The sequence below is a fragment of the Sciurus vulgaris genome (genome assembly GCF_902686455.1).
Source record: "Sciurus vulgaris genome assembly, chromosome: 2".
NCBI lineage: Eukaryota > Metazoa > Chordata > Mammalia > Rodentia > Sciuridae > Sciurus > Sciurus vulgaris.
The window spans coordinates 134,288,813-134,306,358 of record NC_136462.1 but is presented as its reverse complement, the minus strand read 5'-3'; the positions used below and the strand labels follow the sequence as shown (position 1 = coordinate 134,306,358).

The window sequence follows — 17,546 nt, the reverse complement described above, 5'->3', positions numbered from 1 at the left end:
CTCTCCAGATATTTGCATTGAAGTCCTAAGCCCCAGTAGCTCAGAATGTGACTGTATTTGCAGATGGTCTTTTTTTTTTTTTTTTTTTCCTTTTTTATTCCAGGGCATTGCGCATGCTAGGCAAGCACTCTACCACTGAGCCACACCCCCCAGCCCCTTGAGATAGTTTTTTAAAGAGGTAATTGAGTTAAAATGAGGTCATTAAGGTTGACCCTAATCCAATCTGACTGGTGTCCTCATAAGAAGAGGAGATTAGGATACAGATGCACACAGAGGGAAGACCATGTGAGGACACAGTAAGAATGCAGCCATCTGCAAAGACCAGAAGAAACCAACCCTGTGATGCCTTGATGTGAGATTTCTGGCCTCCATAGTTGTGAGACAATAAATTTCTGTTGTGTAAGTCACCCAGTGTGTGGCACTTGGCCCTAGCAGCCCTAGCAGAGTAATATACATATGAAATCAGATGCTAGTCAACATGCCCAAGGTCCAGCCATTGTTAGTACTTATTTTAGCTTTAGCAATTTGGGACAAGGCTTCATTAATTCCAGATCCCTTTAGAATTTTTGTTATAAATTAACCAAGGTAAGCCACAATTTATATCTAAGATATTTAGAGAGGAGCTGATAAGCAAATAACAGATATGCTTGTATACATAAGACTAATCTGTGAAAATTGAGATACAATAAACATTTACTAAGCATCTGTCTACTATTTATTAGGAAGCTGCTGAACTGATAAAGGAATAAAAACAAATGAGACATGGCCCTGGCTCTCAAGAACTTTATACTGTATTGATAAGAGATGGGTTTCCATGTTTCAAGAACAAAAGATGTTCTAACTCAGTCTAGAAGCCTACCTACAAGTTCCTCTTATCTACAGACCAGGTCCTTCTCATCGCCTTTCCTCAGTTCTGTCTGGAATACTGGACAAACTCCCCAGTCTGCTGATCTAAGCCTCCCAGGGACCTTACGCAGCTCTCCTGTCAGTGCTGTCACTGACCAGATCTCAAGTGCACTGAACTAGTCCTCAAGGTTTCCACCAAACACTGCTGTGTGCTCCCGATCCAAAGCTAAATCTAGAATATAAACATACAACTGCTAGGAAGAGCAGGCCAAGTCTGAGGACTGTGTGCAGGCTTTCCGGTAGCAGGGACATTCGAGCCGAAAAGGGAGGGTGGGGAAGAGAGAGGTGGGGGAGGGTAGAGAACAGTCTGTGAAAAGGCTGAATGAAGAGGAAGAGTGAAGTCAGTGGAAGAAGGCTTTAAAGGCTAGTGTGGCCGAGCTCAGGGGCCAGATCAAGGAGGGTCATGGAGGGAGGGGTAGGACATCCTAGGGATGGAGGCGCCAGTGTATCTCATAGGTTCTCTTGGAAGCAGGGAGAGCAGACTGGTGGAGGAGTGAGGATACAACAGGAAGCCCGTGAGGAGGGCCACGCTGTGATTTAGGGGAGGGAAGATATGTGTGTGGCCTAAGGCAGGAGATAAGATGTGAGCAGGGCCAACTGAGCAGCAGGTGGAAGGGGCCCCAACCAATGACAAGACTGGGAGAGGGCGGTTGCTGGCTTCCGTGTGGAATGCAGAGGAATGCTTCTGAGTCAGAGGTAGAGTCAGAGATGGTGGCCCGAGTGCGGGACATGTTGACTCTGAGGTGTCTTTGAGACACCTAATTGGAAGTATAGAGTATGCAGGTGCAATAATAAAACACCATCTTTTAGGGTATATTTTAAAATTCAAACTTTTTACCAATTCAAAGGAGCCATGCCACTAGAACCATTAGGTTGTATCAAAACTATGGAAAGATGACTCGTCCCTGTCATCTGCATTGCTCAGAAGGGACTGTCAGTTAGAATGGCCAGTGTTCTCCTTCTCTACGTGGGAGACCCAGCCTGGGCAGTAGCCTGCTCCTGCTCCCAGCCATGACACAATTCATTGACTCCTGAGACCAATTTGGTCACTTACTGCCTGTGTGTTGTTATTTGCCAGGAACTTTTTGTTTGTTTGCACTTCGAATGGCTCTAGCACACAAAACTGTCAGATAAAATTCCATCTGTGGTTAATGGAAAGATCTGCTTAAACGTTGCATCACTGCTGGAAAGAAACCTGAGCTCTGATTAAACTCTGGGGGCAAAGTCCCATCCTACAAAACAGAATGCCTACTCCAGTCTTTGAAACTGTTTTTTGCAACTTTCGTTATGTTCAAGTACTGAAATGAATCAAACTGAAGGCTCCCAGAGCCCAGGAAGGAGCCACGGAGGGCCTCCCTAATAGTATCTTTATCTTTCCATTTCCGTCATCCATCTGGCTGAAAACTGAAGGGAAGGAAAGGGCTGAACCCGAGTCATCACGCTAAAATGTAAGGTTTGGAAGACACAGGCAGCAACGTCTAACTATAAGCCAGTTTGGAATGGAATCAGAACAAGTAATTTAAAAAAAATTTGTGAGCCCTTTCAGCTATTGGCTGATGCGCCTGTAATATCCACCCTTCTCCAGACTTTTGGCAAAAGAACAAGTTAAAAACAAATGCTTTCAGTTTGCTTAAATGACAGCCCTTGGAAAAACCCAGTGACTGATACTGCACGCTGAGAACACTTGGGCTGTTCTCTCCAGGATAGGGCTGAGCAACAAAGCAATTTGAGCAAAATGGCCCTTTTCAAAGATGGTTAAAAAAAAAAAAAAAAATCAAATAAAGGTAATTAAAAATATAAGAAAAACCAATGGCGCAATGTTAGCACAGGGTCAGGGCAAAAAGACACTTAATAAGGGTGTAACTGTGTGTGTACGCAAGTATATGTGTGATTGAAGAAGCAAGTCCTGGTATGGCCTGTCCTTCCTGTGTGTTTTGTTATGTTGTAACACATGTACACTCTATAAGTTTTTATGTTATGTTGAGATAGACAGTAAATTCTATCATTTATCAAAGCACTTTTATACAATAGAGACTGGAGCTAATTAAAGAAAATACCATCTGTATTCCATTGAACTTTATCCTAAGTCCTATAACATTCATTTCCAGTTTGGTCATTCCAACACAATGGTAACTTTGCATTCCAGTGTCTGAATAATATTAAATCATCTTTTCCTTTTATTGATAATATTAATTACACAACTCTCCAGATGTTAAGGTGTCATAAAAAGGCTCTTCTAATGTACAAGACAGTTCAGATGCACTGCAGTGAAAGATAACACTAAATACTTATATAAAACAGCTAATTTCACCAAATATTTAATTGGAATGACTAGGCAAGTAAATATTCATCACACTGACAGCTAATTGATTCGGCTTGCCTTAAAACTGGACTAATGTAAACAGAGGAATTTCTGAATTCATAATTGGTTCAGATGTCTATATGCTTTCCCTGGGGCTAAAACTTTAATTGGAACTGTGGGAGACAATCAGCCAATCATGTGGAGGTTGCAGGCAGGGCTAGGATGGTCAGGCTATTTACCTTTTCTCTCTTCTTTATTGGCAGGATGCTTTGATAGCGGCCCTGCCAGAAGCTTATTAAGAAGCTCTGTGAAAAGGGATTTTTATTCGAAAAAATTTAACTGCCAGAATCTTTGCCTAACAAGTCTATCTTTCCTTCTGTTTCTTTCAAGGGCCCAGCTGATTACTGGGAATACTTCGCCCTCAGACTCAAAGTGGATATAGAACTTTAGACCCACCTAAAATGAATCAACGGAGCAGGTCAGACACTGCAGAGGGAGGCATGACTGAGACACTTGAGCCCTCCGTCCAGCCCGTCCCCACCACCTGCACGAATCGCACAGGCACAAGCCTCTTGTCCCACATTTTGCTGTGGGCTCACCAGTGCAGAGACCAGCTGGGTAACTGCACTCACTATTAATATTCACAGTTAATATTTTTGGAAGGAAGGGAAGAACCATCAGTTGAATACCATTAAAATTTTAAAATTTAGTCACTGAAAATAGAGGAGGTAGACAAACTATAGATTAAAGCTCCTTATTTTGACTCTGCCTCCAGTCTAACAATTGAAACAGATTTAATTCTTGGAAGCACCCATGAAACGGGAACCTAGAAAACCACTGCCCTGGTTTCTCTGCAGAGTGCACCTATGTAGGGGGCTTTCTGCATGCAAATAGCACGCCATTCATTGTAACGCTCTGTGTGATAGCAATCTAACAGCTCCAAAGACTTCAGATGAAGGAGCATGTTGTCTTCACAGGGCAGATGGAATGCTTGCTTAAAGTGAAACTGTGTGGGGCAGTGCCGCAACTCTTTACTAGCTTAGCATTTTCTCCAAGATGACAGATGACAGGCCACTTTCAACCTCACAAAACCCACACTACAGTCTACCTTTTCCATACTATAATCTGCAGAGTACCCATACCGATGGGTTCTGCTTGTCCTTCCCCAATTGCCCCACTCTGGGGATAAGAGAAACCAGAGTTTGGCCTTGCTTACTAGTGGAAGAAAATGTACTTGTCCCTTTGAAAACCATTCCTGCACTTTCCATGGTGTGAGTGCAAGTAGGTATAATCATAGCCCCTGTAATTAGGTGAGATGATGTATATTAAAGTGCCTAAGCACACAGGAATCCCTTAATAAACAAATTCCTTTCCTTGCTGTGAAGGAAAAATGGGGTTTGCAGAATGTTTTGTATCTCTTTCTATCTATTCACCTATCTATCCATCCATTCACCCACTCACTTATCCATCTGTCCATCAGTATGTCCATCTATCTATGCATTCATCCATCCGTCTACAAGATGAATTCAGAAATACATTCAAGAAATATATTCATGAGCTCCATGGGGACCACTTCCTCAGGTGCTTCAAAACAGAACCCTCATAGAGATATTCCAGAGAAAGGTAATTCAGTACAGGCCCAGGGAAAAACTGCTTCTCCCACTCCCTCAGATCTGTCAATACAAAAGGAGCCATGCTTGTCTGGGGTGGTTTGGGGAACACTGAGACCCATTCTTCCATGGAAAATGTATTATAAATGTTCTCTGGGATTAGCAGAAATAATTTTGTATACCAGCTAGGAGCCCAGACTAGCATTTAGCACACTGCTTTTAATAAAAGATGGTTTCCATATTTAAAACTATGGTTCATCAATAGCCACATTTCTTTCTTGGTGTTGCTACTGATTCTGACAAGAACTTCATTTTCCTTCCTGGCACTCACTGTCCTGTGATACATCATATCTTTTTCTATTTCTTGCTTCAGTTGTAATCAGCCCTTGACTAGCTCAATGGGCCTTGCTGTGGGCAGAGTTAGCCAGAGAGCAGGAATTTCAAAAACACCTGTTGAATTAATGAACTCATCAAAAGGCTCAGTTGGCCATCTTAAAATTTTAAACTTACCACGTATTTATTGACTGATATTGGTCATATATTGATTTCGAATCTATATAAGAAAGGAAGTCTAATTAACCACCCCAATAAATAGCCCCTTTTCAAATCATGTTAGTTTTAATCTCAGAGATCACATGAATTTTTAAGGAAAAAAAATATTCTTATTGCCCCTGTTTTAAAATTCATGATAACCATTATGGTATGTGTTAATGACAATCACAAAAACATTAAACTGTTTAATCTCTAATTTTATTATTAAAATATTTGCTTGAATAGTCTAGTGGTTTTGCTTTATGGGTACAATTTACATATGTATCTTGTAATTATTGTGTATTCTGTTGATTTTTAAAATATCAAGAGATCTACCCTCATGTGAATGTCACTTCCAATTAAATAATTTATATATCCTCCCCTCCAGTGCTAGGGGAAGAACACAGAGCCTGATGCATGTAAGGCAAGTGCTCTACCACTGAGCTACACTCTCAGTCCAGGAATTTATACTCTCAAGCCCAATGAGGAACCCCATTTTTTGGAGCACTTAAAATGGTCTGATAAGTTGCTCTACTCTGCCTTGTTTCATTTAAAGAAAATATGGAAACTAACATCTATCTAGAGTGACATTACAATGAAGACTCAGTTATTTTTAGGACTGCAGAGGCGAACACTTTGGTCCCTAGGAAAGTATCCTGCCCATGTGTACCTGGGGGTCCATTCTGAGGAAGGTGTGAGGGCCTCTGCTACTCAACGTTGATCTTTTAAAGGTTTTACTATGATAAAAATGGTAGTAATCTTCCAGGTTTCCAATCTGCAAAACAAGAAGCAGGATACCATCCATTAATACTGTCTTACAAACAGCTTCAAACCCCCTTCCCGCAAAGCCCTTCCCCTTAAGTGAGAGGCTTATTGTGCTCCCAAAAGAAACACCCCCCACCCCAATCATGCTAACCACCTGTATCTCTGGCACTCAGTGTTTATGAACCGGAAGGTAGGTTTAGATAGTCCTTTTTAGATAAACAACCCTAAGTAACTTCCAGTGAAGCACATACTCTGTCAAATCTTGTGGTAGGTAAATATCATTTAAAGTTTGTACTATCTTGGCCAAGTGTTTTAGACATGAATTAGTGTTCATTTCAGGTCAAGCATCCCTGAAGTAACTAAGTTAGTGTCAAGTCAGGTCTACACCAAAATATTCATTATAAACAAACTCCATCCCCTCCACCCCATGGGTAAACTGAAATATCTAAGAATGAACACTCACTTTCAAGAGCAACAAGAAAGCCAAAGAAAACATGATCATCTACTCTGGGATTGTGAAAAGGTCAGATGAGAACATTCAAACCCCTCTCGTGTCCCAATTTTCTACCAGGGGCAGTTTTTCAGGACAGATTTCAATTTGAGGGCTGGACGGAACAGAAAAGGTGGCCCAAACCCTGGTCCTCAAGAAGGGCTGGCCCTCACTGGCCCTCCAGGTAGCGCAGACTTGCCCTCATGTCAGATGACCCTGAATATGGACAGTATTATCAGAGGCCTGCTTCATGTTCTAACTTTTACTGGTTATAGAAAACTGCTAGTCAGTCACTGTCCTCGAAGGAAGAGCTTTTAAAACAAAGAGACTGAATTTCACAGACTCCCATGTTGCCCTTCTCAGGTGAAATCATCCTCGTTTCTTTCCTATCTTCTGATTAAAGGAGCAATTTAAGACTATAGTAGTTCCCTGTTGTTCATGTTTTCACTTACTTGCTTCAATTACCTGCAATTAACTGGGGTATGAAAAAATTAGATGGAAAAAATTCCAGAAATAAATAATTCATGTTTTATAGTACATTGGTATAATTGTTCTATTATTAATCTCTTACGGTGCCTAATTTAATTTTTAAAATTTATCACAGGTATATGTATGCTTCAGAAAAACAGCATGTGCTCATATATCTATACATATATATATGTACACACACACAAAATTAGCCTAATATACTATATATTTTACATATATAAAACATGAATATATACATTATATAACTACATACGTATACCATTAGTATAGTATATATGCATGTCTGTGCATGTATGTGTATTTACACACACACACACACACACAATTAGCAATTTCAGGTACACTTGGAATATCTCCTCTACAGACAGGGGGACCTATTGTAATTGTACTCTCCAGTGGTTTATATGTGAATGATCACAAACATGGGTTTCAGTCAGATAAGTTGGTGCAAATCCTGTCATTAGCCACATGACTTTAGGCAATGTCATTCAACCCCTGTGAATCTCAATTCTATATGAGTAAAACCTTCTATGAGAGTTCTATATGAGTTACAGCTTCAACTTACTTAAGTAGGACTAAAGTCTACCCAAAACACAGCACCCCACTGGCTGTCCCCATCTCACTCACAGTCATTCTGTCTGTCTGGACCTGACCCCAGCAGAGCTGAGTGGCCTAGGCAGACACCCAGAGTTACCTGGATGTTGTAAGTATCAAGTTCCATATCTATGCACAAGAAGACAAAGCAGGTATGCAAGACAGGGCCCTGCCAGACTTTTCTTTACCACCCTTCAGCTCTCCTTTTCAGCAATCCTGGCAGTTTGGCTGCCTCTTATACTTGGCATTAGGTGATATTCCTTTAATTTGCAAATAAAGAACATCCTTCTTCACTTGATTTGCTCTAGTATGTTTCTGTTGCTTACAAACATAGAACATCAAATAATAGGACAGTCATGCCAATCCAAGTAGGTATTGTCTACATAGTGCTTAGTTTAGTGCCTAGAGGGCATTCAACAAATGGTGGCTGGCTCTGGGAAATGGAATCTCTCCCTAACTCCTCTCCAAGGCTCCTTTACTTCCCTCTCAGATCAAATCTGGGTCTGCACCTAAATTGACCCCTTTCTGCTGACTGACCTCAGCTTACCTTCTCAGAGACTTTCTTTCTTCATGAGATGAATAATGACCACCTTGCAGGGTTGATTACTTCAAAATTCAAGTGAGATATGTATGTATGAAAGAGTTAGCAGAGCACCCAGCAGGTAGTAAGCACTTGATATATCATTTCCTGTGATTCTGATTCTCAGTTTATTTTCTACCTCAAGACATAGTTCTGCCACAATAAATCTCATTATTTCTGCCCTATTTGACACACAAGCACTTTTCTTTATCTTCCTACAGCTAAGTCCCCTTGCTTCCTTCTTAAATGAATTGTTACATGCATCCAAAGACTTCTCCTGAAGCCCACTAGACCTGCTCTTCAGCCACAGGCAATCAGGAAGCCTCAACCTACAGCAGTATTTAATCAACATGTTTGCTTATAAGTGGCCACCATCCCTGGGAGGTGAATTTTGGTCTTTTAACTCTGGACATTAAAGTCAAATCCCATTTGGAGATAGAGAGAAACTAAGAGTTCAATGAAATTCACTGGCAAAGGAATGGATTAATTGCAGAGCTGCTGACCCTCAGTAGGCCCATGGCAGAGAGGGCCAGGAAACCATTCAGGGCAGCACCTGGATTTTGGGCAGTTAAGCCAGGCCAGAGGTGGCCAACCCTCCCTTTGAGGAAAGTTCCAAGATCCTCCAGCCTCCTGCCTCTGGGCCTCCATGATCATCCTTAGCAAAGACCCACAGGGTCCAGGCTGATGGAAGCTGTTCTTTTGGAGCAAAGCAGGAAAGGAACAGATAGATGATCCCCACAGACTTATCAGGAAAACTGCCCCTGGGGACAGCAGTAGCCAGTGCCACATCTCTTTGGACACTTATATCCAGTTCAGCAAGAGGGCTGAGGGTCTGGAGAGGTGAATTTCAATGCAGGAGAGAAAAGAACATCAGCCAACGCAACCCCCCTGACCTTGCAAAGCCATCTGCAGAAGAGACTTGAATCTGATTACTCTGGTGGAACCATACATTTGTCCTTTCCTGCCTGGCTCATTTCACTCAGCTCTCACATCCCCAAGATCCATCTGTGTTGTAGCATGTGTCAGAATTTCCTTTCTTTTTAAGGCTGAAGAATATTTCATTATATGGATGGGTCTATCTGTAAAATGGAGTCATATCTCTGTGGGAAAAGATGGCCCCGTTTTACACATGGGGAGACTGAAGCCAGGGAGGGTAAACCCAGTTTCACACTGGATATAATAATGGATGTTCTGAACCCCAAACCTTCCCATTCTCCCCATGTGACAACCTTTGACTCCAAATGACATACAGACACATGTAGTAGGGTTCAAGCTGCTGCTTAACTTTTGGTATACCTTCAGGGTCAAACTGACAGAGGCTGGACTCATAAGAATACTGTAGTCCCTGCTATCCAACAGGGCATGATGTTCTAAGGGCCTCACTGGGTGCCGAGACCACAGACAGCACCAACCCCACATACACTATTTTTTCCTATACACACATACCTATGATAAAGCTTAATTCATAAATTAGGCACAGTAAAGAGATTAACAAAATTGAACAACTGTAACAATATGCTGTTATAAAAGTCATTTAAAAATAAAAAGTCATTTAATACTTATAAATTATTTCTGGAACTTTCCATTTAATATTATTAGACTGAGGTGGGCTGAAAACAGAAATCAGATAAGAGGGGACAATTACAGACAAAAAAGGTAGGAAGGGCAGTATAACCATTTTTAAAATTCAAGGTGATTATCTTCAAAAAAAAAAAAAAAAAAAACAACCAGTTTTTTTTGTTTGTTTTTTGTGTGTGTGCATGTGTGTGTGTGTCTGAGATTCTGAAGATTGAACCCAGGGCCTTACACATAAGCACACAATGTACCACTGAGCTACACACCTAGCCCAGATATATTCTGATTTTTGTTTGACATTTCATTGATATTACAGCAGTCACTTTCCTAGCTCGGCTGCCTGGCTGTCCTGGATGCTGCTTTTCAGCAGTATCCTGAGGTGAGGTTGATGCCAGGCACTGGCTCTGCTCCAGTGGGTGCTGGTCACAGGCTCTGCATGCCACTTCTCAAACCAGTATCTGAGCAGCCTGCCTCTCTGCACAGAGAGCACCACCTTCACATGCAGGCTGTGCCTTCCTCCTCTTCCTTCTCCAGGGGTATAGGAGAAACTTCCCCCATCATCCCGGGCAGCCTTCCTGTCCTGCTCAGCTCTGCACCCTTCCCAGGACTCCATCTGCTCTTCATCAGTGAATCTGACCACTGGTTGGAGGCATTGTTTTTTAAGTTCCAACATAAAATTTCAATATGTTCCTCTTCTCTTTCTTGCTCCTGGTATTTGCACAATGCATTCACTGAAGCCAGTCTGAGTACACCATTCAAGAAAATAAGCCATTTGCTGAATATTGAATGATCATGTCTCTTGATTCAACAAGGATATATAATTATATATATTAGTATATATGATTGGTAACATCATTAACATGTCATTAAAAAATCTTGCTAAATGTTTTCAACAGACCACTGGAAGAAATGAGATTGAAGGACCCACACTGAGGAGAGTTAAATGCAGTTTACTTCTCTTTAACAGGAAGCTATATTAGACATTTTTTAAAAACCTAGATAATGTACACACATGGTGCAAAATAAGGAAGATACCAAAGGGTATGGAGTTAACAGGAAACGATAATCTCCCCCAAACTTCTATCTCCAGCTGGAGTTCCCCAACTTTAACTGAATGTTCCCAGCTCAGTAAAACTTTCACCACGTGTTCCTGGCTCAGTTGGCAAGCACTGACTGAGCATGTACCTATCCCAGGCAGCAAGCTTCAAGTTCAAATGAATTAACAACCCCTGGAGTAGACATTAAGCTTGTTCTCATCTTGCAGATGGGGAAACTGAGGCACAGAGCATTGAAGTAACTTGTTTAAGTTCACACATCACATCAATAGCACAGCCAGGATTCTTAATCATCAACCCTCTACCTCTTAGCACAGTTAAGGCCAGTCTTTGCTTGGAGGATTCCAAGCACCTGATCCTTGTCCTCAGCAGCAGGTTCTTTCACACAGAGTCAAGTACTTCAGCAAGTGTTCACTTCTTTCATTCCAGTAAAGAGACCATGGGAGATACGTATGCTGTTCCATGTATTATATTCCACTATGACTCTGTGTGTGTATGTGGGTGAATGAATGTTGTACATATACAAGTACATATTCAGTTGTGTGGGTGTGTATGTATACAAATGTGTGCCTATTTGTGTATATATGTATATATATGCACACATGCAATCACATATCACTTTAAAACAAAGACTCACTCTTAGAAATGTTTTGTTAGGTGATATTGTTGTTGGAATATCATGGAGTCACACAAACTAATGGTCTAAGTCAATCACTTGACATGGCCTCTGGATGCAATCTGGAGATCAGTAAACACGAGATGTCTGAGACTGCTGCTGGTTCTGCCACATACAGTTTATAGTAAGCTCTTTCTTTATAAGAGGAGTACACATTAAAATAATAATAAAAATGTATAGTACAGTAGATAACAAACCAGGAACAATGTTGTTTACCATTATTAAACATTATGCCCTGTACATAACTATACTGCTGTACTTTCACATAACTGGCAGTGAGGTAGGATGGTCTACATGAGCATCACCACAAACGGGGATAATGCACTGCCCTACAATGTTAGGACAGCTATGTCACAAGGTGGGAGGGATTTTAAAAATTCCATTATAATCAATGGGACCACATTTACATATGTAGGTCCTCATTATCCAAAGCATCATTGTGCAGCATATAAGTATTCAGATGCTGGTGTCTGTAGATGTTTGTGTGTACAAACACACCTGTATATATTCAGATATGTGCATGTATATGACTGTGCAAGTGTTGCATATATGCAAGTTTACATGTACTTGAGTGTGTATATACACAGACATGGGCATATTTGTGTATATATGTATGTAGATGCAAATATGCACGTTGAATTATGTGTGTGTGTTTATGCAAGATTCATAAACAAATGGCTCTAAAATGCATCCAGATGAGTCCTTGGTTTTCCCAAGGCCTTCACATCTAAATGAACCCCTGGGGCTACTGCCAGTTGGCCTAACTCAGAACCCCTGGTGGCTCCCACCTTAGTGTACATTAGAACCACCCAAGCAGATGGAGCAAACCCACCATGGACTGGACCTGACCCCAGAAGGAGGCTTTGGCTGCACCGGGCATGTGGATTCTGAAGCCACTCCAGGAGAGGTTGAAGCCCTTCCCAGGAAGCTGTGCCTCCCTTCCTGACCAGTTCGCACAGGTCTTCCGTGCTCAGTATGCATCAGCAACTCTGCATGGCTTTTCTCATCCCATGTGAGTCCCAAGCACACTGCACTGTAATGTAATGGTGGAGGCTGGGCCATACCCTCCCCCATCTCTGTCCCTAGCTCCTAGCCAAGCTCTGGGGTCAGCACAGGACTCCCACCCAAACTAGAGCAGCCACCTGGCTCCCCACCCCCAATCTGTTCCTCCTCCTAAGTCTTGGTGGAAGGTACCATTAAATCCTCCCAAAATGAGGTCCTAAATGGTCTCTAAAACTGATCCATCCACCCCTCCCCACAGTGCAGATAGCCCCTTGCCTCCACTAGCCTCTTAGGACTGATGATACCATTCTTCCTCCTCTTAGATGATAAAATAAGAGCCATTCACAGGGCACATGAAGGGGCCAGGTCACCACCACCCCAGCTGCAGGCTTGGCCCCTGCCCTCATCACCCTCTGTCCATTCAGTGACACTATGAATGTGAGGGGCCCGCCCTAACTGCTGGCTCCCTCTACTGAAAAGACTAACTCCTACTCTCTTTTCAACCTTCACCTCAGCATCACTGCCTCCAGGAACCCCTTCCAGGCCCAATCTGCCCTCATGTGACTATCACACTCCCCGCCATTCCTTCCCTCCATGATAAATTCCTCAAGGGCAGGAACTATGTCATCTGTCAATCCTCAGGGCCTCTGCCAAACAGGATGAGCTCAAATACCAGAAAAATGATTAGAATTCCAGCTCCTCCAAATGACACCCAGGAGACACAGGTGAAGTGTCTTCCCCATTCCACCTACATAGAGTTGTCCAGCAAGGCCCGAGTCCAGAGGCAGGCTGACCTATGCCTCTGAGCCTCCCAGCCCAGGCACTGCTGTCCTGCTTTTGGCCCTCTCCCAGACCCCTCCTGAGATAGTCCTGAGGTCAGACTGCAGCAAGCAGTGGAGTCGGGAAAATTGCCTACTGCAGTGTGACCTGGGCAAGACCCCATTGGCCTCTCTGCTCTGAAGACAAGAGGCAGGCAATGCATAAACCGACATTCCATTCAAGTGGCTTACATTCTCTATTCCTGGTGAGCACACCCAGCAGATCCTTCTGAGGAGGGCTCTCCTGCCCTCAGGTGGGATGAGCACAGCTTGCAAAGCCAAACCCAGGAGGGAAGAAGTCAAGTGTGAGAAGTTTACAGGAAGAGCGTTTCCTGTCATTTTTTTTTTTTTTTTTTTTTTTTAATACAAGCTTCACACTCCCTCACTGCTTCTATAGGGCAGGAAGAAGATCTGATGGATCTCAGTGGATGCTGCCAGCCCAGAGTCTCTCTACCTTCTTGAAGGAGGAGCAGAAGACTTAGCATTATTAATTAGTTTCATCTAATTAATCATGTCTGATTTGCAGCAAAGCCACTGCTGAGCACACTTAGTCTACCCCAAATGACATCAGATTATTCCAAAAGTCTATCCGCCCACTTAGCTCTTCAATGGACATGACTGCAGACACAGGAGCAAATCTGTCAGCCTGCGAGCCAGCAAGCTGGCTTTGGGGGAGGCATGGGCTAAATGCATACTTTGGTCAGTTCACCAAATGCCACACCATCTTTCCCAGGCCAGCACAGCTCAATCCTGCCTCAGGGGAACAGCTGATAAGCAGCCGGGGAATGTCACAATTCAAGGTCTCAAAAATGAATGGGCCATAGATGAGGCTACTGACTTTGCAAAAAAACTATTCACTTTATCACTCCTAAAGCCTGCCCTTGGCTGGAAACAGATGTTCCAAGCCCCGTCCGCTCTACAGCTGCAGTGTGCCGGTTTCCGGAGCTGCTTGTTTCTTTGGGGCCAGCATCTTCCGAGGGCCTTGGCTTCCTGGAAGAGTCAATGTCTAAAGTCATGGTCGTCTGAGTTCAGTTATATAATGTTATTGATCCCAGTTGGTCTGCTAAAGAAAAACAAAACTAATTAGAGCCCATAAAAACCTACACACCAAATTAATTCTGTATCGCTCTAGTGACTTCCGTCTGAAAAAAGTTATAAATATAGATGGCCACCAAACCTATATTTAGCCAGCACTGGGTTACCTGGTATTTATAATTAAGGAAGCCCAGAGAGAGAGAGAGAGAGAGAGAGAGAAAGGGGGGAGAGAGAGAGAGAGAATGGACATTTTGTTATTTTTTAAAGCACTTTTAAAAAACTGCTTCCCATTTTCAGGCACATATACACATAACAACATTCTGTTATGGCAGTAATTACAATCCTGACCCAAGTTAAGATTATTGCACAATTTCCCAGTTCCCTAAAATTACTTTCTTCAACATGCATCCACCCAAACTGCAATTAAGCTGTTCAATTTCCTACAAATTCCTCAAAAATCATTAATTTTTACTTAGCAGACTTCATTTTCTCTTCCCTTAAGTCGCCAAAGCAAATAATCTGGCTTCTGATGAGGGCCCTCAACGTAGGAGCTTGGTCTTTGCCTATAATTTCACTGTCCACATAGCTATCTGGGAAATCCTACCCTCTTTACTTTGAAGATCTCAGTTTAAAATTGTTTACTAGTTAAAGTTTCATTATGGCTTAGGGAAAGATTTCTTTATAGCTATGTGAAATTAGTCATTTTACCAGATTCTTAATTCCAATGCCCCATTAGTATTTATTTTTGTTATTTTTTGATTTAAAAATAAGGTGTAAAAATCTTCTTCTTCCTGAAAAATCCCATCCTAATGCCATCTAAGGGGCAGAATGTTACATGTGTGGGGAAGAGACAAAGAGAGAGACCTGAGGTACCGCACAGCAAGGCACTGCTGGAGCCCAGCAGGTGAGGAAGGTATCCACGCTGGGTTTTGGGACCCAAAGGAATCCAAGGGAGAGAGCAGCCCACTGAGAGTCCAAGCAGGTGGGGAGGGAGCCTACCAGGGTAGGTGCAGTCAGAGGACATGGCAGATGGGTTACCCCCAGGGGACTGATCACATGCGTCAATGTATTAAGAGCAACCAGATCTCTAACTATTGGAGAGGAGAATGATACACAGAAAGAGAAACACTAGAAAGACACTATGGTATTGAAATGTATGTTTCAATATAGGTAGAGAAATAAACATGTATACAAGTGTGGGCATGCTCAGTTTGGGTAAGTGTCCCCCAAAGGTCCATGTGTTAATCTCATGCTTATTCCCCAACCTGTGGTGCTACTGAGAGGTAAGAGGTGGCAGAACATCCAGAAAGTGAAGTCTAGTGGCAGGAAGATAGAGGTTATTAGAGGCCTAACTTCCTTGAAGGAGATAAACGGGCCTTGGCCAGTTCTTCTCTATCTTCTGCTTCCCAGGTGCCATGAGGTAAGCAGCTTTGCTCTACCATGCACTCCTTCCACAAAGAGCCTCATGCTCACCCACAGGCCCAAAGCAACAGGGTCAACTGACCATGGGCTGAAACTTTAAAATTATAAACCAAAACAAATCTTTTTTCCTTTTAAGTTCTTTGTTTCAGGTGTTTTGTCACAGTAACAGAAAGCTATTTATTACAATGTGTGTGTATACAGATATAGATGCATAATCTCAACTCTCTCACTGGCATGGGACCAACAAAACCCCCAAAGCAATGAACTCACCAGTAGCTTGGATTTTGGTTTCTAAATGCCATTTTCACACTAAAAGGAACAGGGCTCCTTGGTGACATGGCTCATCTAAGCATTAGTATAGAGAAAGTACAAGAGGAACCTGTAGTACTATGTTTTAACAGAAACCAAGGCCCAAACTCTAGACATATCAAAAGGATATAGAAGAACATATAAGCCAGACTGAAGGGCTCCCATTGATCAAACTGGGCATAAGAAAATCATTCTAGTAAGCTAGAATGACCAAAATAGGAAACCCTGAGTGCCTACAGACAAAAGTGAAGTAATAATAAACTCAAAGTTTTATAGGAATATATAGGCACTTTCCCATAGTTTCAAAGTATCTCTCTGTAAAATACTTATTAATTATAAATGCAGAAAGAGATGTTTTATAGTGCAAGTTCTGGTACAGATCATCTGAATCAAGTGATCATCACTAGCAATGGGACAAATTCAAATATGAGCTGCACGGGCTGAGGTCTAGATGTGGTATCTTCCCTCTGAAACTCATGTAGGGGTTTAATATCCATTGTGAAGTAATAAGAGGGTGGAGATTTAATCCACCTGTGTGTTTAGAGGTGGGTGTTTGAAATTCACGAGGGTTAGATAATATCAATGGAGTGTAGCCCCCATGACTGAATCTGTTGGCTTAGAGAGAGAAGGAACACATAAGAATGATTTCCCTGCCTTCTGCCATGGGATGCCTTGCACCACCTCAGGACTCTACCAGCAGGAAGCCAACCAGGTGCTGGCCCTCAACCTTGGACCTCAGAACCATGAGCCAAAATATACCTCTTCTCTTTACAACCTACCCAATTTGTGGCACTGTGATATAACCAACAGAAAGCAGGCTAAGCGATGGTTGGACACGGTGATAATGCAGGACCACTCCCAAGGCATTCCTGTCAAGAGTATACAACTTGCCTCCAGGTGTAGCTTAGAGGAAGAGTGCTTGCTTAGCACATGAGAGCCTCTGGATCAGATCCCTAGCAAACCTAATATGTAAAGTGTCACGAAAGTCAAGAAAATACACAGCAATGCCCCAGACCAAAGGAGACTCAACAGCAGTGTCATGCAAAGCCATAAGGGAGCCAGAGGTAAAGGACAAATCAGTCCAGACTCTAAATTTTTGATATTTTGCTCACTATGGACTTTCATGCATTAACTTTATTTTTTAATACTTCATTATATGTTATTTATCTTAATTACTGAATATTTTAGCATTCTCTTATACTGTGTGCCTGAGGCAAATGCAAACCTCATTGATACTAGTGTCTAATCACTAAAAAGACCTGCTGACCAAATATAACCTGACTAAACAGAATCCTTCCTGGTTGTTAGTCAACTTTTTGTTACTGCAATAAAATATCTGGACAAATTAACTTACCAAGAGAAAAGGTTTCTCTTGGCTCACAGTTTT

The 17,546-nt window shown here is 42.2% G+C and overlaps 1 protein-coding gene across 2 annotated transcripts in view; it reads right to left on the bottom strand.

Moving 5' to 3' along the window:
• The window catches only part of PCSK6 (proprotein convertase subtilisin/kexin type 6), a 176,992-nt gene that overhangs the window by 120,606 nt on the left and 38,840 nt on the right, over positions 1 to 17,546 (bottom strand). For both annotated transcript variants that reach the window (XM_079121928.1, XM_079121927.1), the window contains exon 2: positions 6,020 to 6,124. In XM_079121928.1, the coding sequence (XP_078978054.1) occupies positions 6,020 to 6,124 (105 nt within the window). The remainder of the gene's footprint in view (positions 1 to 6,019; positions 6,125 to 17,546) is intronic.